The sequence below is a fragment of the Lutjanus erythropterus genome, chromosome 16 (assembly GCF_056507025.1).
Source record: "Lutjanus erythropterus isolate fLutEry1 chromosome 16, fLutEry1.hap2, whole genome shotgun sequence".
NCBI classification, from domain to species: Eukaryota; Metazoa; Chordata; class Actinopteri; order Lutjaniformes; family Lutjanidae; genus Lutjanus; species Lutjanus erythropterus.
In genome coordinates, this window is record NC_139332.1 from 27,474,738 (window position 1) to 27,496,614 (window position 21,877).

A 21,877-nucleotide genomic window follows, 5' to 3' on the forward strand; every position below is an offset into this window, starting at 1 on the left:
CAGCGACCGAAGCCGCCGCAGCCGGGGAGCGGCGTGTCGGCCAGCGGAGCCACAGTCACAGTTTAACGGGAGCAGGGAGAAGTGATCACTGGGAGCCGGGTCATCCGGACAGAGACCTCATGAATGGAAATCGGAACAACAGGTGGGATCCCCTGACTGACTAACTAACCTCCATGCTTACAGAGCTAATTCACCGTTCAGGTGCTGCACTTGAGTTATTTGCAGACAGACAGTGTGCGGCGATAGACAGACGTTTCACCCCCATGTGTTTGTTAAACTGATCTATATACGTTGTCAACACTGTGGTTAAATAAGGTGCTAGGCCATCATGGGATCAGCTTGAAAACTCAATTCAGAGTCCCATCCCCAGCTCCAACAAGCTTAATCAGTAGTTGGAAGGTATTCAGATGCTTTACTTAAGTAAACTACTAGTACCACACTCAAAATACTCCACTACAAATAAAAGTTGTGCATTAAAAACAAAGAGCCAACCGAGACTGGATTTTTGGGGCCAGTGCAGATATTAACTAATCACAAAATTCGGATATCTATGATTTGGCTGAAATTCTTTATACAAAATTCAGTAGGGCTGCAATTAATGATTATTTTCATAGGCAATTCGCTGATTATTGTCGCGATTAATAGTTGCTTGCCTATATAATAATAGAAAATTGTGAAAAAATGTTAATCACTATTTCCCAAAGCCAAAGGTGATGTCTTGTTTTGCCCACAACTTAAGATATTCTGTTGACTGTCATAGAAGAGTAAAGTAACCAGAAAATATTCACATTTAAGAAAATGAAAGTGATAAATCAATTATCAAAATAGTTGGTGATTAATATAGAATATGTAGGCCTACATAAGCACATACGGTTAGCACTTGTGGAGACAGGATATTTCACAGTTAAACAGTAAACTTTATTGTCCAAAATGATGTCAGGGCCCTGAAACAGTAAAACTTTAACTAAAATTTTTAATAATTACAAACATCGATGAATAAAAATAGAGCAAAATGTATGCATATATTGAACCTGAATTAAGAAAAACTATCAAATAAGCGTGAAATACAAGTACCTCAAATTTGTACTTAAGTACAATACTACAAATATACTTAAATATACTTTCCACCACTGGCATTTGTGAACTGTAAGGGTTTTAAGTTGATGTAAGTTGTCAACCCTGTTAAATAAGTTGCCAGCTTGTTAAGCATGGCATCTGAATTCAAATTCTCATCTCAAGCTCCACCAAGCACAATATACTGGGTTGATTGTTTCTCAACTGTGTTTTACCGGTCAGTTTTGCGCCTCTGTGTGTGCGCATGTGTGTATGAATGTGTGTGTGTGTAAGTGACCTAAACCAGTCTCACGGGTTGCTTGTATTGTGTACGTCATTCTTTGCCGGCTGTCAAAGGCAGGTGGCGATCCTGTCAGGTGTGCCTGAAGTCTGAGAGGCTGGCTGCCTTTCAAGGAGGTGTGTGTGTCTCTCTGTGTTTGTGTTTGCGTGTGTGTATTCATATCTGTTTGAAAGGCAGCCTCTCACACCAGCAGCTGCTGCCATAGTTACCCTGCCTATTGAATAATGTTCAGTTAACTGCTGCCTGTGATAATTACAAATCAATTGAGCATGGCAGGGCATTAGTCAATTTACTTTGGTTGCCAAGGGGCACAATTTGTGAGGCACAGCTTGTATATTATTGATGTTGTTGGGGCCAGTGGTGCACTGGGAGGGGTGAAAGGGTGAAACTGGTTAACGGAAACCAACCCATTCATTCTCCACCCTCTGCACCCATTTTTCATTTTATGAGCAGTACAGAGCAAAGATTAATCAGAGAGTAACATACATTTAGAAAATTTAAGCTAACTTTTTTTTTTTTTTTTTTTTAACTTTGATTAATGGGCTTAGTTGTTGACAATGTTACAGTACTCTGCCTGTACTGAAGTCTGTGGCACACAGCTTCTTGAAAGTAGGGATGCACTGATCGAATTTTTTCAGTTGTGATCTGATTCCAACATCTGAATTTGGGTATCTGTCAGTACTGATACTTGTCTTGTAAATGTGCTTTCAGCTCTCATGCTTTCTGTGTGAGGCTTTCAGACAACCAGACAACTCCCATAAGTATAACTGCAGGCACCGAATCTGTCCTTCACCCTCTTTCTTCCTCTCCTTCTCTGTATCTTGGTGATCTTGACTTGAGGGGTTTCACAGAATAGTTGACTAGTCATTTATCAAAATCCGTTGGTTGACACTGTCATTGTAGAATGATTGTTCATCTGTGGTAAGTAGGGCTGGGTAACATATCGATATATCAGTATTGTGATATCATCTTTTGTGTTGCATTTTTCTGGTTTTAAAGGCTGCATCACAGTAAAGTGGTGTCAGTTTCTGAACTTAACAGACTGTTTTAGCTGTTCTGTTATTTACCTTTACCCTCTTAGTCATTATATCCACATTAGTCATGACAGTTTATCAAAGACATCATTGTTTTTGACTCTAATATTTTGTGAAAGCACCAAGAGTCATCCCTACAATATTGTAACAATATTCATATTGTGGTATTTAATAAAAAAATATTGTGATATTAAGTTATGCCCTTATCGCCCAGCCCCACTACAAAATGATCATATGACTTCACTAATTGAGAAATAATGGTATGTTATTATAGATACCATGTGCGTATTGAGATATACGTTGTATATTGCAGAATATCCTAAAAATATCAGGATATTATTTATTTTGCCATATTGCCGAGCCCTAGTGGTCAGTCGTGTGAAATAAACAGAATTCAAGTAATTTAAGAGAAATAAACATTTTTTGCAATCAAACAGTATCTTTAGCTCAGACAAGCTTACCGGGGGTTTAGTCCAATCAGGTCACGGCTCATTTGTAATTGTGATGTGATTTTTCACCCACCCCGAGGTTGGTCCTGTCAACATTAGTTAACTCTACACTGGTTGTGTTTGAGACCATGTTGATGAGAATTGATCATTGTTGTTGGATGAAATGAATATGATATATCTACTGCGAATATTCCACTACTTTTTAGGTGTACTTGATGACAGCTAAAATGCAGTCTATAGAAGAGTAACGCACAACTAGGAGTGTGTGACACTTTATTCTAAAATGCAGTAGTTATAAATGCAATTCTACACACACACACACACACACACATATGGACAGCAGCCAAACAAATGAGCTCCAGAAAAGCCACAGACAGCTGTCATAAAGACAGCAGAATATGGTATGAGGATTTCCCAGAGCTCAAGATAAAATTGTAAAGTTAGAACATATCTAACTATTTCTCTAACAGAGGAAAAAGTAAATCATCACAACTGACAAGCAGGAAGCGGATATTTTTTTGTGATTTTTAACGCTTTACAGGTTTAAAAAGCGTCTAGCTGCACATCTTGAGTGTTTAATACTTAAACCAACATTAATTTGAATAGTGTGAGTTTTACACAGTTTTAGTCCTCAGTATTAGCGTAGTGATGTCAGTACTACACAATATGACATCAGTGGAATACGCTCTAACAGTGTGTGGGTTGAATGTCAGCTCTGTGTGGGCTGATACTGGTAGTGCGTTGCATCTGTACGATGAAGCAGCCTGATAAGTGGTCATTAATCTCTCTATTGTTGCTCGTTCTACAGTGAACCTTTGTGTTTTGGAGTCTTTTCTGGTGCACTTGCTGTTATCTGGCTTTTACCCTAGTTGAGGATATTTTTTTGTAATTCCTTAAAGAAGTATAAGGTTGGATTCCTGTTAGAGCTGCAATGATTAATCAGTTTTTTGTTTTTTTTTTAAAACAACTAATCGTTTTGAGCAATTTTTAAAAGGAAAAAAAAAGTCTAAAATCAATATTTTCTGGTTCCTTTACTCCTCTAGGACAGTAAACTGAATGTGGGCAAAACAAGATATTTGAAGGCTGTGAGAACACTAAACAACATTTTTCACTATTTTCTGGCATTTTGTAGACCAAACAACTAATCAATTAATTGAAAAAATAACTGACATTTAAAATAATTATTACAACACTTATTCCTATTGTTGTCACTTTCTAATTTGCCTTTCTCCAGTTTTTGCATAAAAGTCAAGAAATAGAAAGCACAAGGTTAAAATATTGACTGTTCAACCTTACAGGGTCTTCATCAGGTGGTAAAAATTGTAAAAACAGAATGATTACACCTTGTACTCTAAACAGATGATACACTGAAAATAACCAACGTTGCGTTGCATATGAAAGTTATCAAGAAATACAGAAAACACGGCTATCACAATGACATCAAAGTAGTAATATCCTAAAAATAAAAAAAAAAACCTAACAAGTAATGACCGTATATATAAAGTAAAATACAAAATAATTGATTTCAGTAGTCCCGTCTCAGTCACTCCAAGATGAATGAGACAAATCTGTGTGCACCTGTTTTTCCTCCTCCTGTCGGCATGCCTTTAGTTGCCATGGAGAAACTGTAGCAACATGGGCGGCGTCACCATGGGAACGGCACAGGGGAGGAAGCGACCTAGGGGACGCATCGGCAGAAAGTGCAGTCCTTCAGTGAGAGATGAGTCCTTATGGCAGGTTCAGGGTCATCCCTCGACCCTGACGGGAGCTCGAACTGTTAAAGTCTTTCCAGCTGCTCTGTCGTGCTCATTTCACGGTCATATTCATCATTAGTTCATTTTTTTTGTCCTCTCATTACAACGAAGCGCGCCTCTTACTAATTTAACAGCTTGAGCTCTGTGCATATCTGCAGAATTTATGTCATGTAGGTCAGTGTGTGTGTGTGGATCCTCTGACTCACATTTGTGGAAATTGTGTGGTTGTGTGATGTCATTTTTTTTTTTCTTTCACTGAGTACTTTCCAGTTTGGCATTTCTGAAAATTGGTGTCAAATTGGCGTGGTGTGTCACCCGCCTACATCTCCTCCTGTCTGGCAAAGGCCATGTCAGTCAGGAGAAATCTGTGAGCGCTGAGCTGGTCTTTTATTTCAAATGTCACCAAACTCTGTAACCTTTTTATACGGTCATTATCAGATTGATGTGGAGGGAATACAGCGTCGGCCCGTTTGTTTCAGTTTTGTCAGTTTGATGTGAGGCAATCTTCAACGTCCCTGACCATCTTCAGTCCCAGCTCCACCAGTTGCTCTTTCCTCCCCATTAACCACTTCCTTCCTCCAGTTTGTCTTCTGCTCAAACCTCTGAGCTTGTTTAATGGGGTAGATCTCAAGTATCATTACTGGTATTGGTTCTGTTTAAGCTATTTTCGGACTGTTATAGGGTAGAACAATAGGAAGTAGTCAATTAATCAATTAGTCGATCAAAAGAAAATTAGTTGACAACAATTTTGACAATTGATCGTTTCAGTCATTTTTCAAGCAAAAAATTGCTGGTTCCAGCCTCTTAAATGCAAATATCTGCTGTTTTCCTTTGTCATTTATTATAGTGAATGAAGAGTCTTTGGATTTTTGACTGTTGGTTGGACAAAAGAAGCGATTTAAAGACATTACTTGGACAAATTGTGACTTTTCACAATTCTTTGACATTTCATAGATGAAACAATGAATCTTGAAAATAATAGGAAATATAATGAAAATAATCATTTGTTGCAGCCCGAGTCCAGTCTTATATTAAGCTATTAAGAGTGAAATATTGAGACAAATTTGCCTACAATATTTGAAACATATTTAATGGAAATGTGTTTGATGCTGAATGCCAATATAAAATCTGTTTTTAGAAAAAAGAATGAACCGAAAGTAAAGTTACAGACATGAAACCGAAACGGTGACTGAAAGACACTAAAATGCTCCATAGAGCAGAAGGTTCATCTGTGCAAGTGACTGGTTTCACATTACTTAGTCATTAGATCCATAGATAGTATAAAAATTTTGATTAAAGTATTTACATTGACGCTATAATTTTAATTAAGATGGATACTGTACTGTGCAAGCTTATTCTAATTATCAAGAGTGTGATGTAAACAGCAGTTTTTTAAATTACTTCTTATTTATGTTTTGCATATGTTGTTGTAGGAGCCGTTGGAGCACAAGCCCTTTTTACGTTGCCACGGCGACCTGGCTATGGCACCATTGGGAAGCCCATCAAGCTTCTGGCCAACTGCTTCCAGGTGGAGATACCCAAGATCGACGTCTATCTATATGAGGTGGACATCAAGCCTGATAAATGCCCTCGCCGGGTCAACAGGTAACAGGAGAGACTGAAACTGGTTCAGGTCTTAAACTGATCTTTACAAGCGGGCTGTCTTCAGGAGACTGGACTAGATAGCTTCTTATGTCATTTAAGCCTTAACCTGTCTTGGAGCTGTGTAAGCCTACAGTCATACTGTTTGTGTGGATGTTGTTTGTGGTGATATGTTTTTTTCTTCATGGTCTTTTCAGGGAGGTGGTGGACTCCATGGTTCAGCATTTTAAGGTGACCATCTTTGGTGACTGTCTGCCAGTTTACGATGGGAAGAAAAGCCTCTATACTGCTAATCCGCTCCCTGTCGCCACGGGTGGGGTAAGACTCTACACTGAAGTGTGAATGGCTGTTTAGGTCAGATTTTTGTGTCTTCTTCATGTCAAATTGTGTCAGTGAACACCCTGAAAATAGGCTCAAACTTAGAATATGTTATGTCAGATTTAAAGGGATAGTTAAGATTATTTTAAGTGTGGTTGTATGAAGTACTTATCAATACTTAGTGCATTACCTACAGTAAATGGCAGACAGCATGCAGGACCTAATTTAGAGAAGCTGCAGAAATCTGCTGCAGTATCTCATACAACCCTTCTTCTAATTATCTAAACTACCCATTTTAAGTAATATTTAACAGGGACTGGCAACACGTTTTATTTTTTTGGTAATCATTGATCACCATGTCACAATAACCCTTTATTTCCTCTTCAGGTGGATTTGGATGTCACTCTGCCAGGTGACGGAGGGAAGGACCGCCCATTTAAAGTCACCATTAAGTTTGTGTCGTTGGTCAGCTGGCACATGCTGCACGAAGTCTTGACCGGACGCGCAGTGTCCGAGCCGGTGGACCTGGAGAAACCGATCAGCACCAACCCCGTTCACGCTGTGGACGTCGTCCTTCGACACCTGCCCTCCATGAAGTGAGTTTTCTCCCTTAAACCATCTGCAGAGATTTGTTTTCCATGTGAAAACCTTTTAAAATGAAAGAAATTCATGCCTATGTCATACTGAAAATCATACTGAAAGCTCAGTGTGGCTAAATATTGGATATTCCTACTAGTCTCAAGGCTTCTGAATTTCTTGCTCAAATAATGACTTGAGACTGATGATGTCCTGTATGCTGCAGTTTTCCTTTACCATGCGACAGTTTTCCGTGTCAATGACAGGAAGATGAAGATAAGAGTTAGGATCTAAATAGCACTGAATTAAGCATGAGAAAAGTATTTCTTGTTGATTAGTTCTGGTCATGAAATATGATCCATGGATACTTGCATCCTGGAGCTACTGTATAGCTCCCTTAATTTATTATGTAGTATTTCAACCACAATGTTGTCACATTATAACAGGTGCAGGGTGGTGGCAACATTCACGTACCCTAAAATACCACATGTGGATACGTTTCTAGTTTGTTAGGTGGGTAAATTGTGATTTGAATGTAACATGGACATATGAAGTAAAAGCATCGTCCTTTATGTAACCTTTCTCAAGTTATGCCATTTGGTGAATCCATTTGTAACATGAACGAAAACCCTTTTAGCCTCCTCAGTAACTCAGGCAGCACTTGTGTTTTGCTGCACCCAGTGAACCACACAGGGAATGCAGTGCCCAGCCAGGGTAGAGTCTTATTTTTGTGCTCCACTAACCTTTGTGTCACCTTTGTGAACCTCTCTGTCCTCACCAGGTACACGCCTGTCGGACGATCCTTCTTCTCCTCCCCAGAGGGCTACGACCACCCGCTAGGTGGAGGAAGAGAGGTTTGGTTTGGCTTCCATCAGTCAGTGCGGCCAGCCATGTGGAAAATGATGCTTAACATTGATGGTGAGTAAGTGCAGAGAAACCAGAGACATTTAAAGGAATAGTTTTCCATTTTGGGAAAAACACTCATTTGCTTTCCTGCCAACAGTTGAGTCAAGTCTAGTCAAGTCAAATTCAAATCACAATTTGCCACAGGAGGCTTTACAGTCCGTACAGTGTGCAACACACCCTGTCCTGCAGACTGATTTTAACAGGGAAAAATATGGAGAAATCTCAGGGAGAGCCACAGAGGAGAGATCTCCCTCCCAGGATGGACAGAAGTGCAATAGATATACATGTTCTTATCTTTGAGACGTGTGGAGATAACAACACAAAAGAAACAGAAACTCCCTTCCCTCAATACAATGTGTACAGCGCTGTTTAATAACTACTAATCAAATAAAACTGGTTCAACCAGCACAATACAAACATCACTGGTTTCTGTATAAGCCTTAAGTTCTCATTGTGTTGATTTTGTTCTGCTAGAGATTTAATTATTTAATTCATCTTTCTGACCCCAAGGAGTAATCTGCTATAAATAAACTTTCATCCGCCTCCACCTGTGTTATTGCCATGGTGATTTACAGTTTGACCTTGTCCCGTATCATTTCAGTGTCGGCCACAGCTTTCTATAAAGCCCAGCCAGTCATCCAGTTCATGTGCGAGGTCCTGGACATACACAACATTGATGAGCAGCCCCGCCCTCTCGCTGACTCCCACAGGGTCAAGTTCACCAAAGAGATCAAAGGTTTGTCACTAAGGAAAGGCAGTGCTTGTTTTCATTGTGCTGCAGTCAAAGGCCCTCCCTTGTACAGCCTTGTGTGTTGTTATTTGAATAGTCTACAACAACATCAGTGTTAAATATTTTGACAGTTTTATTTGAGGTACAGATGAAAGCTGAATCTTGTTGATGGATGAATGTTAGCCTGTTCAGTTGTTCCACTCTGAAACTCCAATCTCTTAAATGTTCCTGATGCTTATTTACATCGTTTCCTCCACCATCTTCACAGGTCTAAAAGTGGAAGTGACACACTGTGGAACCATGCGTAGGAAGTACAGAGTCTGCAATGTAACACGACGCCCTGCCAGCCTCCAGACGTATGTTTCTGCATCACACTCTAGTAGCTGCTAACCCACAATCAAAGCTGTCGTTGGCGTACATTAACGGGAGATTCTCGTTGCCTTCAAATCCACAGATTTCCATTGCAGCTTGAGAACGGTCAAACAGTTGAACGCACAGTGGCGCAATACTTCAGAGAGAAGTACAACCTGCAGCTGAAGTACCCCCACCTGCCTTGTCTGCAGGTGGGCCAGGAACAGAAACACACCTACCTGCCCCTGGAGGTAAGGACTGAGGCTGTAGAGACAGTATGTAAGTTGTCTATTGAAATTCATTCAGGTTTTTCCGTTTCATACAGTCAAAGCTTATCTATTCTGTTGGCCATAAATCAGCAATATCAGAATATAATCAATACCATAAAACATAATCCCATTTTTATATCCTGCCTGCTACCACATTATAAAGCGATAATGTGGAGCCTCAGCATATGTGTAAATGTTACCATGGTTCTGAACTGCAGCCCACATCTCAGATTTGTTCAGCTAATCATACATCTGCCAGTTAGAGAAACAGTTGACTAATCAGAGCTAAGTAGGTGGGATTAAGAACAGAGACATCATCTTCCTAAATAGGTAATAAGCTAACAGGAATGTCACCTGGGTGATAATTCCTCGGGGGGGATATGGAGAATCCCCCCCTGCTTTTGATTGTCATTGTGCAATAACTTTACTGCAACTGCAGCTTCCGACACAGCTGTAAATGGATTCATCAATTGCTCCTGATTGTAACCTTACCTGCTGTTTTAGGTGTGCAACATTGTTGCTGGACAGCGCTGCATCAAAAAGCTAACAGACAACCAGACGTCAACCATGATCAAAGCAACAGCCCGCTCTGCACCAGACAGACAGGAAGAGATCAGCAGGCTGGTGAGTGTCCTGTGAACCAGGGATAAAACAGCAAGAACTATGTGTTGTTTTTTTTTTGTTTGTTTTTTTTACTTTTTTTTCCCTACAACATAATAATATTTTTCTTTCCTCTTAGGTGAGGAGTGCAAATTACGAAGCCGACCCGTTCGTCCAGGAGTTTCAGTTCCGTGTGCGAGATGAGATGGCACAGGTGACGGGCCGCGTCCTGCCGGCCCCCATGCTGCAGTATGGCGGCAGGGTGAGCTCTGAACAATTTATGGTACCTTCCCTTTAAATCACGCTTCATTTGCATGTGCGTTTGTCAACATGTCTGTGTGTGTTTGTGTGAGAGTGAGAGAGACAGCAGGGTTTCATCCAGTGGACTAATAATCCAGACTTTTAATATTTGGTCTCCAAAACAAAAACCTCTGATATTATGATCCTGTCAAGTGGGGATCAGTGATTGAGGAACTACTATTCATTAATCAATAAGTTTTTTGGTCAGAAAATATTGAAAAATTTGATCTTTGCTTTCCAAAGCTTCACAATCTTCACAATCCAATGACATTCAAGTTTACAGAGGAGTAAAGAAACCAGAAAACATTCACATTTAAGAAGCTGGAATCAGAGGATATTTACTTTTTTTCTTAAAAAATTACACAAACCAATGAATTGATTAGCAAAATAGTTGTTTATCAATTTAATAGTTTAAAAGTAATCGATAAATCGCTGCTGCTCTAGTTCTGAGTTGAACAAATTTTTGTGGGGAAACCCTGTGGATTACAAATCATAGTTTTTATTTTTTCACATTTGTTGTGCTTAAAGTGTTACCATTCTCTGTGATTGCATCTTGTCTGGCTCTCACATATTGTCTCCTTTTTTGTCTGTCTTTGTTTTGGAATTTGCTGTGTTTTTATACTGTTTTACACATGCATGCTATTTTGTATGATCCTACACCAGAAGCTGTTTTAATTTAGTGTCTGTTTTGCATGTCTGCCATAAAAAAGTGGGTTTTTTTTGCAAAACACACTAAATGCATGACCCAATCAGAAGCAAGCACAGATTAAACTTAAAGTTAATTTGTCTCCAGTGCCATGATCATCCAATCAGTCAATCAATCATCAGTAGCTCTTGATCTTGAGATCCACACTGGCTGCCCGAACCCTTTAAATCTTTGATTCCATACCTTGTCTGTGTCTATGTACTGTATGTTTCTGTGTGACTGCCAGACCCAGCAGATCAACCCTGCACTGTCGTTGCAGAACCGCACGGTGGCCACACCCAGCCACGGGGTGTGGGACATGAGGGGGAAGCAGTTTCACACTGGAGTGGAGATCAAGATGTGGGCCATCGCCTGCTTCGCCACGCAGAGGCAGTGCAGAGAGGAGATCTTAAAGTGAGTTCACAAAAACTGCTGTTATAGATTTAATAATAGTAATAATCCAAGAGGGGTTTTAAATAGTTAGCTTAGTTTAAGAAGAAATTTTTCTCAACTCACAAAGGAAACTTAATGTTGTTTTTTTTACAGAAGGGGTATGAATCAAGTAACTAGTAACAAAAGCTGGCAGACAAATGTTTGTAAAAAGTACAATATTTGACTCTGAGATGTAGAGGAATAAAAGTATACAGCTAGAAGTGACATTAAAAACTTTTCATGAAAATATAATGCATGGTCATTTCTTTCTTCATACTCAGGAGTTTCACTGACCAGCTGCGTAAAATCTCAAAGGATGCTGGGATGCCAATCCAAGGCCAGCCGTGTTTCTGTAAATATGCGCAGGGAGCAGACAGCGTGGAGCCCATGTTCAGACACCTGAAGAACACCTACGGCGGACTGCAGCTCATCATCGTGATCCTGCCTGGGAAAACACCTGTCTATGGTACAAAAATGACAATTTCTAAACCAAATGCAATATTTGAAATATGAACATAAATACATACAGTAAAATGTGAATGACAAGTTAAAGGAGTATCCGATGTCTGACCCACAGCTGAGGTGAAGCGGGTGGGTGACACCCTCCTTGGCATGGCCACTCAGTGTGTGCAGGTGAAGAACGTGGTGAAGACGTCCCCTCAGACCCTCTCAAACCTCTGCCTCAAGATCAACGTCAAACTGGGAGGAATCAACAACATCCTGGTTCCACACCAACGGTAAAATTATCACAGCAAAGAAAGATGATTAAAGACCCTCTGGGTTCTTGCTGCTGTTGTAGCATTTAAAGATATTTTTTTTTACTTAGTGGGTAGATAACAGGCTATTTGATCAAATTGTTGACTTGGCATGAAAAGAGTAGGACAACTGTGTGCCAGGGTGTTGTTTCCCGATTACACTGTGATCTCTGTGCCTGTCTCAGTGTGTCACATTATGACAGATTTTTTGTGTCTCCTATCCATCTAGACCCTCTGTGTTCCAGCAGCCTGTCATCTTCCTTGGGGCTGATGTCACTCATCCTCCAGCGGGAGACGGGAAAAAGCCATCTATTGCAGCAGTGAGAAAAAAAAATGCTTGGCTAGAAATCTTGTATTTTCTCTTCACTGAAACTGCTCTTATCAAGCTGTATGTTTTGCCAAGAAATTTACTCGGTCTCCTTGAAATAATCTTCAACTTTTAGCTAGTGCTGGAATATAAGTATGTCCTGTTGTCCAAGGGGTAATAAAAATCATCAGTCGAGAGAGGTTTATGCATCATGGAATTTATATAATCTTAATTTGATGTGTTCACGTTTGGTGTCGCCGGCCGACACAAGCTCTGTGCTGCCTCACGTGCGCTGACGAAGGGTGCCACAATTTTAATATTAAATCGAAAATTGATCAAAATGACCAGATTGAATTGAAATTGAAATCAAAGGCAGAACTGCAGTAATCTTAGCATTTTTTTTCTCTTCAGCTCCATCTACCTGCGACATCCAGCATGTGTCGAAGGAAAAAACATCACTTCAGAGACGACACAGTCTAGCTTACTGACACTTATATCAGACTTGAAATCATGTAGATAACATGTAAAGAGATTTTTTAAAAATAATTTGTAAATGTAGATGACAGTTGTCAGGGCATAAAACCAATTATCTGTTGATCTTTACAAATCAAGACTGAATAGTCTTACAACAGCATAGGCACCAGTGCTGAAATTTTTTTTAATAATAATTGAATTGTAGATTTGGAGAATCGTAACTTCCCTAGCGCTTACACATGCAAAATCAATCATAGAGAGAGACCCACGCGGCAGCACTTCAAGCACTTTAAACCTCAGTGTTGAGCCAGAGGTTCTGTAAGGTTCTCTGGGGAGGCCTGAACAGTTTCCCCACATGAGATTGATCTTGGAGATCGTGCTTGTTTTGCCAGTGTCAACTTCAGCACTGTTGTTACTGCAGACGAAAGGTACACAAACCTGGTATGATGTTTAAATGTAGCCTTTTCCTTGCTGATACATTTGACCAAAGGAGACACAGAGTGCACAACTATTTCACATGTAATCTGAGTATTTATAACATGCTAACAGCTGTAATTTTGTTTTATTTATTGTATCACTTACATACTTTTGAAGAAAAGCACAGAAAGATTGTTTCATTAAACGTTCTTCAGTTGCAGTGCTTTTGCTCATAATTGAATTTGTGACCCACCTGACTGATGTTGTGTCTACAGGTGGTGGGCAGCATGGACGCCCACCCCAGCAGGTACTGTGCTACAGTTCGGGTCCAGAGGCCCAGACAGGAAGTCATCCAGGACTTGGCCTCCATGGTGCGAGAGCTCTTGATCCAGTTCTACAAATCGACCCGCTACAAGCCGACTCGGATCATTTTCTACAGGGACGGAGTGTCAGAGGGACAGTTTAGACAGGTATGTCAGGTTTAGACAGGTATGACAACTTGTTTCTTCTGATGTTTGTTTGATGAGTCACAGCTGATTTAAAAAGCAAATGCCTTGTAATGTGAAACTTGATATGTTACTTTAATTTTCCTTCTATAGCGGGAGGAAATTACCTATAGTTGTAGCTTTCCTTAATAAAAGTAAAATCAGGTCTTCTGAGCCTACTTCTGAGTCTTCAGTCTGTTTTTGCACCTATTTTACACATACGCATGACTGCTAATTTGTTTACTCAGCAGGTTTAACTGTCTCTTTCTGTGTAGGTGCTGTACTACGAGCTGCTGGCTATCAGGGAGGCTTGCATCAGTCTTGAGAAGGATTACCAGCCGGGGATTACTTACATTGTCGTACAGAAACGCCATCACACACGGCTCTTCTGTGCAGATCGGAATGAGCGGGTGAGTAAAACAACAGACTTTTTTTTGCACCGTAATATTGATGGAACTCTGAGTGTCTTGTCATGGTTATGGCTGCCAAACCACACTCTCTCCATCTGTGTAATTTTGTAAATTGCGGTTGAAGTTTATCAACCTAAACAGTAAAGAGGGATATTGAAGAATGATTTGATATCAGGATCACTGCTCACGTCTATAAAGCAGATTTTTCAGGCAGCGTGACCTTGTCTTAAATCAGTTTGTTAAATTTTGTGTTCTTCTCAGGTTGGACGAAGTGGAAACATTCCTGCCGGCACCACAGTGGACACAGACATCACTCACCCTTACGAGTTTGACTTTTACCTCTGCAGTCACGCTGGAATCCAGGTAAACTTGTTTGCACATGGGTTAGAATTATATTTCCCAGTATAGACTGAGTTAATGTACCACACTTGTGGTGGCCAGATTGCTGATTTAAGGTCCTTTTGAAGCCATACATCCATTTTCTTTAAAATGATTGAACTCTTGTGCGCACTGTATGTTACGCATCCTTAGAATAACCTGTGGTGAGATTATCAAAGAATATTTTAGCTGTCTCAACCGCACTCGAGCAGCAGCAACTCCTCCATTTCAGTCTGTCTACATCCAGTCCTCCTCCTCTCTTCACCTAATTTTATCTGCTGATTGTTTGTCCTCTCTCTGCGGACCTGCTGTTTTCTCTGGTGTGCGATTAACTCGGCTCTCCTCCCTCCAGGGTACAAGCCGGCCTTCCCACTACCACGTTTTGTGGGACGACAACTGTTTCACCGGCGACGAGTTCCAGCTCCTCACCTACCAGCTGTGCCACACCTACGTCCGCTGCACGCGCTCCGTCTCCATCCCGGCGCCGGCTTACTATGCCCACCTGGTGGCCTTCCGTGCCCGCTACCACCTGGTTGACAAAGAGCATGACAGGTGGGGAGAAGCTCTTTTGATTTTAAATTAGATTTACTGTAATATAACAAAAAGTAAACATGCATGACAAAGCAAAAACATTCAGCTAGAGAACAAAACATTATCAAATGTGTGTAATATAGTGAGATAGCTTCTGATTCATTTTAGTCTCTTGACACACATTCAGTTTTTGACCTACAGAAATCCCAAAACACTGTCTGATGCATCTATTACATCAGATCCCCGGTGTAACATTACCATCGCCTCCTAAGAACTGGAGCAGGAGAGTTCTGTTATGTTATGTACTCTGTCTGAAGTGAGGTACTCTTTGAACTGAACTAATCTTTAATTCTGTCTTCAATTACAAAAAACAATGATGCAATTAATTGTATGAGATAAAACAAGCTGCTTTAACCAGGCCTACATGTTTTCTTACATCTGGTGAACAAGACATGTAGACCAGAGCCTCTTTGCAGCACCACAGTACTTCATTATAATGCTGTTTTGTCTCACATTTTTCCTTTATCAAAAAATTGCAGCTTCTGAGATTTGGATATTGCACTTGACCTTATCACAATTTTGATATTCGGCCTGAGCTCAGACACTAAATCTTCATATATGTAGTTTATTTTTGCATTTACTGGATAGGGATTATAATATTTTCTTCAATATTGAATGTGCACAAAAACAGTTGGGCTGATCCGACCAATAGTCTGCGAGATTAGCTGCAGACAAGCTTTAGGTCCATTGAATACACACACACACACACACACACACACACACACACACACACATACACACACATACACACATACGATCACATGATCTCCTCCAGGCTTACACCTGGCAGAAATAAAAAGGAATGTTGTATCTCTCTGCACATATAAATTAAATGTGTGTATATGTTGCAGAATTCACAAAAAAAAATATATTTATTGGGGGAAATGACTGGAAAAGTGACTGTGGAAGCTGAATATGTCTGAATAACTTAAATTAATGGTACCAGTGAATTACCTCAAGAACTTTACTTGCATTGTTTATATTGCTACTTTTACTTAAATAAATGATTTGAATGATTTTTCCACACTGTCCTCACCATCATTTCTCGCTTTCATTTACCCCTGACAGTGCGGAGGGCAGCCATGTCTCAGGGCAGAGTAACGGCAGGGACCCCCAGGCGCTGGCCAAGGCCGTTCAGATCCACCACGACACACTGAGGACCATGTACTTCGCCTGAAAGCCCCCTCCACTTCCCTCCACCTTTCCCAGCCACTCAGCCAGTCTTAGTGTCCGACTTCGATCAGCCGCCTCGTCTCATAGCACCGCAGAGCAACCCCCCTCCCCTGGGCTGGTGCAGCTTTGGTCACTGGACCCCGTCGACGACGGCTGCGACTGCAGGCTGCGTAAGGATGTACTAATAAGCCAGAGAGGAGTCACAGCCACATTATGCAAATTGAAACCAGCCAATCGTTTCTGCATCTCTTTCTCACCTACATCTGCTCTGCTGTATTTAAATCACAACAGATTCTGTCTCCTTTAAAGCTCGCAAGTCACGTCCTTGCCTTCCAAGTTTGACAGCAGCGCAAAAATTTAATTTGCTGTTTTGTTTTTTTTTTCTCTCGTGTGTTTAAAGAATGGCAGCGGAGCAGCAGGGAAAACAAAAACTGATGATTTTTTTGGTGCATGAAGCAGAACCAGTGAGGACCTGACTTGCTCCGTAGCCTCATGTTGAGCCTAATGTTGCTGGTTTATAATGTAGACGGTTTTTACATGTTTGTTTGTGGGTTTTTCAGCTTGTCTAGAAACTGTACGTGTTATTTCTCTGTCGAGTGTGATTGCCATGGCAACACGTTAGCTATGTACGCTGGTAAAACGGCAGGCTGCCTTAGCGGTTATTCTGTCTCCCTTTAAGCCAATGGTTCCTCACAGTCGTTCAGCCGGACAGTAGGAAGCGTAACTCTGCACTCTACCAACACAGACACTGAATGAATCTTAATTTTTTAAAAATCAAAGCCACGTACAGCCATCGATGAGGTATTGTGTATCGCGTGATGCCTTACTGTGAGGCGAGGTGCATAATGAGGACTGGTAGAATACAACGCCATGGCCACAAAATGGATGATTTTAAACTTCTTTCACTTCTAGTTCAGCTTGGTACAAAGTGTAATACCAAACGTTTCTTGTGTGTTTTATTCTTCTTGCTATTTATGAATCGTTTCTTTTTTTCCTTTTTAACTTAAATTAACATTTGTTTTCAGCAATAGAGCCGAGCAGACGGTTTATATCTTCTGGCGACCACAAACCTTTTGACTTTTCCCACTTTTTACATGAGGAACTGACCAATTTAGTTGTCAAGAACTCCTTCAGTGCAATAAGGTGTTAACACAGAGCGAGCAGGTTCAATGGTGAATGTTTTCGATGAGTATTGGTGCGATAAAATTGTTTATGAGTGAGTTTAGGCAAGTGACAATGAACTTGGATTTAGGAATGTACAGTATTTGACATTCTTATGAATGAGTAGGGCAGATGCCGCAGACGCGAGGATCAGTCGTGAGGTCTGAAGGTGTTTGGAGAGATTAAACAAAGTGCCTGATTTGGTTAGAGAGTGAACCGTTGGAAGGTTTTCAATCGTATGTTGGTTTGGGTGCCTATTAATGCATTTATTGAAACGGCCTCAGAACCTGCACTGCCTGACACATGGGGCTGGACTGTAGTCGATCTCAACGCATGCCAAATTTGTGTGATTATTCTTGATGTTTTGGTTTCTCATGATCAGGAAATATTACTGTCATTACTACCAGAATAATAACTTCCATATCGACTTAACATAACGCTTTGCGTCCTCGGGATCACAAAATATTCTAGAGTTCCGCTTTTTCATCATCACACAAAAACAAACCTCATGTTGATTATAAAATGAGACTAAGGCTGCAACTAACTATTATAGTCATCGTCAATTGATCAACCATTGATAGTTTCTAAAATGTCATTATGAATGTTAAAAATGCCCATCATAATTTCCAAGAGCCCAAAGCAACGTCTTCACGTTGCTTCTTTTGTCCATCCACCAGTCAAAAAGTCAAAGAGCAAATCCTCAAATTTAAGAGGCTGGAATCGGCGACGGTATTGTTGTTGACAATTTTGCTTGAAAAAGTACTGAAATGATTATAAAATTAGTTAAACTTAAATTTTCTTTAAATCAACCAGTCGATTAATTTGTCTTATCGATTGAATTAACCCATCGTTGCAGCTCTAAATAAGACCATCGCAAAATAATCGTTTCATAATGATCTTAAGAAAACAAATTTTTGTATCACAACATTGAAATAATTATCACAATAAAAGCTTATTTCATAATCTAAACATACACTTTATTAGGTACACCTATACAATTGTGCAATTCAGTGCATTGATTCTGCCATAAATTCTATTTTTTGGTGCCTATTATGTTCAGTTGTTGTTGTTGACACTGTCATATGAACTGCTTTATATTTTGAGGTGTTTCTAATATTCTGCCCCCATCATGGGTATAAATAAGGAGGACAAAAAATAGAAATACCTTAAAATAATCTAGTCCAGTACATCACCGTGGTAACAAAACATAATTAAATGAATTTACACCTTCCTGACAATGTCAACAAAACTGAACATTCAAAATTTTGTAGAAACGTCGTTGTGGCAGGTCTGTTGTGTTGGACTGCGTTAGAATTTACATGTGTACCTAATAAAGTGGCCACTGAGTCTAGTTTTTTGCACTTAAATGGATCATTTCCTCACGCTTTGTTTGTTTTTGATGATTATTAGCCGTTATGATCTCAAAGCTCGATATGTTAGGATCACAATAAGAAAAGAAAAATAGTCTATAAATGATGACACTTGTTGCTTTGCTGGCCCTCTATAACAAGCTGCTTTATAAATGTGAATTTCTGAGTTACATCCAGATCGGTGAGGACAGACGCCGCCTACATGGATCAGTCATCACTGTTTGCTCTCTTTAAGTCAAAGACTTCATGTTCAGATCTAATTGTCTTTACCACTTCGCTTTGTTGGATTTGTTTTCAGAGGAAATCCTGGCTGGGTATCTCCAAAACTGAAGTTCATCACACTTCTGAGCAGGGCTGCAACTAATGATTATTTTCATCATTGATTAATCTGCTGATTATTTTTTCTTTCCTTTTTTAAACATCTGTTTTAATTTCCAACAGATCCTACTAACAGTATAAAACCTAGAGATATAATTTATTATCATATATGACTAAGAAAAACAACAAATTTTCACATTTGAGCAGCTTAAATATATGACATTTTTGCCTGGAAAAATTACAAAAAGTTTCACTGGTTATCAAAATATCTGCTAAGATTGGGTGTTACGTTTGAAATTTCCAAGGGGCCACCGTCAGCCCATCAACCAGATATTTTTGTGCAAATTATCAATATAAAATCACAAAAACCCCCAACCCTAACATGTATATATCGTTTCCTGTCAATCGACTCATTGTTGCAGCTCTAGTTCAGAGACAGTACTTAGAAAAAATACCTTTCTACTTTGGAGAAAACAGAAAACATTTGGACACACTGATGGTTTATTGATCTCAGATTATAACCAAACAGTTATCAATATATTAACATAAAAAGACATCTACTTTTATGCCTTTAATTATTGCCAGATATCTGTTTTTCCCAGCCCCTGAGGGTGTCGTCTCTCATGGCCTTGCAGTATAGTCGAATACAGACGAAGCCTTCAGGTTTCATCACTTGGACCAAACCAACGTGCCTGGTCGGGGTGAGGGTGGAGGACTTGGAGTCGGGGGTTAGCTGCATGGATAGCTCTCTACTCTTGACAGCCTTACAGCGTCGTGCTGATGGGCTCTGTACTGCTAACTGTGCTAGCCACACGTCACCAGAACCAAACTTAAGCTGCTATAAGAAAACACATTTATTTAATATTTCATCAGATACATATAGAGGCTATATATTAATACAGAGAGACTAAGAGGAAGATGGTATTTTAGTGCACTTAAAAAGATGCATGTGTTTAAGATTGAACAGAGTCATGATGCTGAGATGTGTGTTGTGTCCAGGCAAAGTTTGTACTTTATTAGATACTGTTAAATTTGGAATCACCTACAGTTAAAGGGATAGTTTGTATTAGGGGTTCTGGGGTTGTTTGAGGCACTTATCCATAGTCGGTGTATTACCTACAGTAGATGGCAGTCAGCATGGAGAGTACGTAATTGTACGCCATGTTTAGAATATTTTCACTGTTTACCTTGCTATCTGGCAGCCTTTTTGCGATGGGAAACTGTGGTTATATAAGCCAAATATTGCTCTCTCCAGACCAACCGAACGTCATTGGCAAAATCAGCAATTTTACCTCACAGAGCATGTGAGCTGCTGGTCTTCCGCTGCTTCAGTCAGTTCTTTTGTTTTTGTTATTGTGTGACTTGGGTGTTTTAAACAGTTTGTTAGGATTCACTGAAGTGACACAATAACACAAACACAAACTGACCGAGGCAGCTGTAGTACAGCAGCGCCTGTCTTCTGTAAAGTAAAATTGCTGATTTTGCCACTGGAGTCTGGTTGGTTTGGAGAAAGCGATATTTGGCTTAAATAATGGCAGTTTGCCATTGGAAAAGGCCGTCTGATGGCAAGGTAAAGTGATGAAAATATCCTAAATATATCATCTACTTAAACTTATATGGATTTCTTTTCTTTCTGTGCCGATCTACTTTAGGTAATACACTGACTAGAGATAAATACCTCATATAACCACTTCTCAAATAATCTGAACTATCCCTTTTATGCATTTTAATTCTAAGAGTATCAGAACAGATTGTCCCCCCCCCCTCCCCCATGTTTGTTGTCACGTTGAAGCTGTTTCTTAATGTCAGACATTACCAGCATTTGATTTTACTTGAAGAAAAATTAGTTGTGGGCATGTTTAACATTGTTGGCTAGTGCTCTGCTTGTTTTTGAAAGTTTATATATATATATAGAGAGAGAGCCTTATTACAGGAATCCCTTTTAAGCTCGTAACGCCACGTACAGTAAATCGACCTCTGGAGCCTGTAGGGCAGGGCTGTCTGTCTTACAGCGCTGGACATCAGATGCCTTTTTCCTCAAACAAATAAAAGCATTTTTAAGTCTGAATTGAGATATATTTATATGTAAAGATATTAATGTAATGCACACACCACTTAGTTTTTCTAACAAAGTCCTATTTGAAGCAGAAGCGTGCTAGCTGTAGTGAAATATGGCGTTTAATAATCGTAGTGGTCTGTGATCATTTTTTCCAAAATTTGATAATGCAATAGGTTTACTTCTTGTGTGAAAAGCAAAACCGATGTGTTTGACCTGCTTTGTGGAGACTGTTGGAGGTTGTTTTTGTCATGTAAAAGCGATCCGATGAGCCATCAACCCTCCTCTGCAAAGACCTGTGAAGAGAAGACCTCCCTCTACTGTTCTTTTATCATCTCAAACGCTCATCAAAGACGTGAAAGACTCAGAATTTGATGAACTTATTTCTCAATGCACGTGCTGCAAACTGCGTCAAAGATATATATTTTTTGCATATTCATGAGAGGAGGAGGGTTGAAAGTTCATCCTCGGACTGATTTGTCCGTTAAGACTGTGCCTTTCTTGATGGTGCTGAAAAAAAAAAATAATCAAAGAAAGGGCGCCGAGGCCCGAGTCTACATTGATAAGTATATATTGATACATGACAATACTGTAAGGTGTGATTGCGTGTGTGTGTGTATAT

General features: G+C 39.9%; 1 protein-coding gene across 2 annotated transcripts; it reads left to right on the forward strand.

Moving 5' to 3' along the window:
• Position 1: 1 nt before the first annotated feature.
• Positions 2-18,405, forward strand: ago3b (argonaute RISC catalytic component 3b). 2 transcript variants are annotated; one of them, XM_084738765.1, is made up of 19 exons: positions 2-142; positions 6,025-6,196; positions 6,391-6,511; positions 6,899-7,107; positions 7,869-8,005; positions 8,595-8,729; positions 8,992-9,079; positions 9,178-9,325; positions 9,848-9,967; positions 10,083-10,226; positions 11,209-11,342; positions 11,642-11,826; positions 11,938-12,097; positions 12,345-12,435; positions 13,589-13,783; positions 14,074-14,208; positions 14,470-14,571; positions 14,939-15,138; positions 16,246-18,405. In XM_084738765.1, exons 1-19 carry the CDS (start codon positions 124-126, stop codon positions 16,352-16,354), a joined length of 2,604 nt encoding a protein of 867 aa, XP_084594891.1. In that variant the 5' UTR covers positions 2-123; the 3' UTR covers positions 16,355-18,405. The 2 variants fall into 2 exon arrangements, with proteins under 2 accessions (XP_084594891.1, XP_084594892.1); XM_084738766.1 differs by having other exon boundaries at positions 10,083-10,205.
• The last annotated feature ends 3,472 nt before the right edge of the window (positions 18,406-21,877 follow it).

Coding starts and splice junctions, on each gene's coding strand:
- ago3b (XM_084738765.1), top strand. Junction 9,968..10,082: donor AGGAAGAGATCAGCAGGCTG/GTGAGTGTCCTG, acceptor CTTTCCTCTTAG/GTGAGGAGTGCAAATTACGA. Junction 13,784..14,073: donor CAGAGGGACAGTTTAGACAG/GTATGTCAGGTT, acceptor CTTTCTGTGTAG/GTGCTGTACTACGAGCTGCT.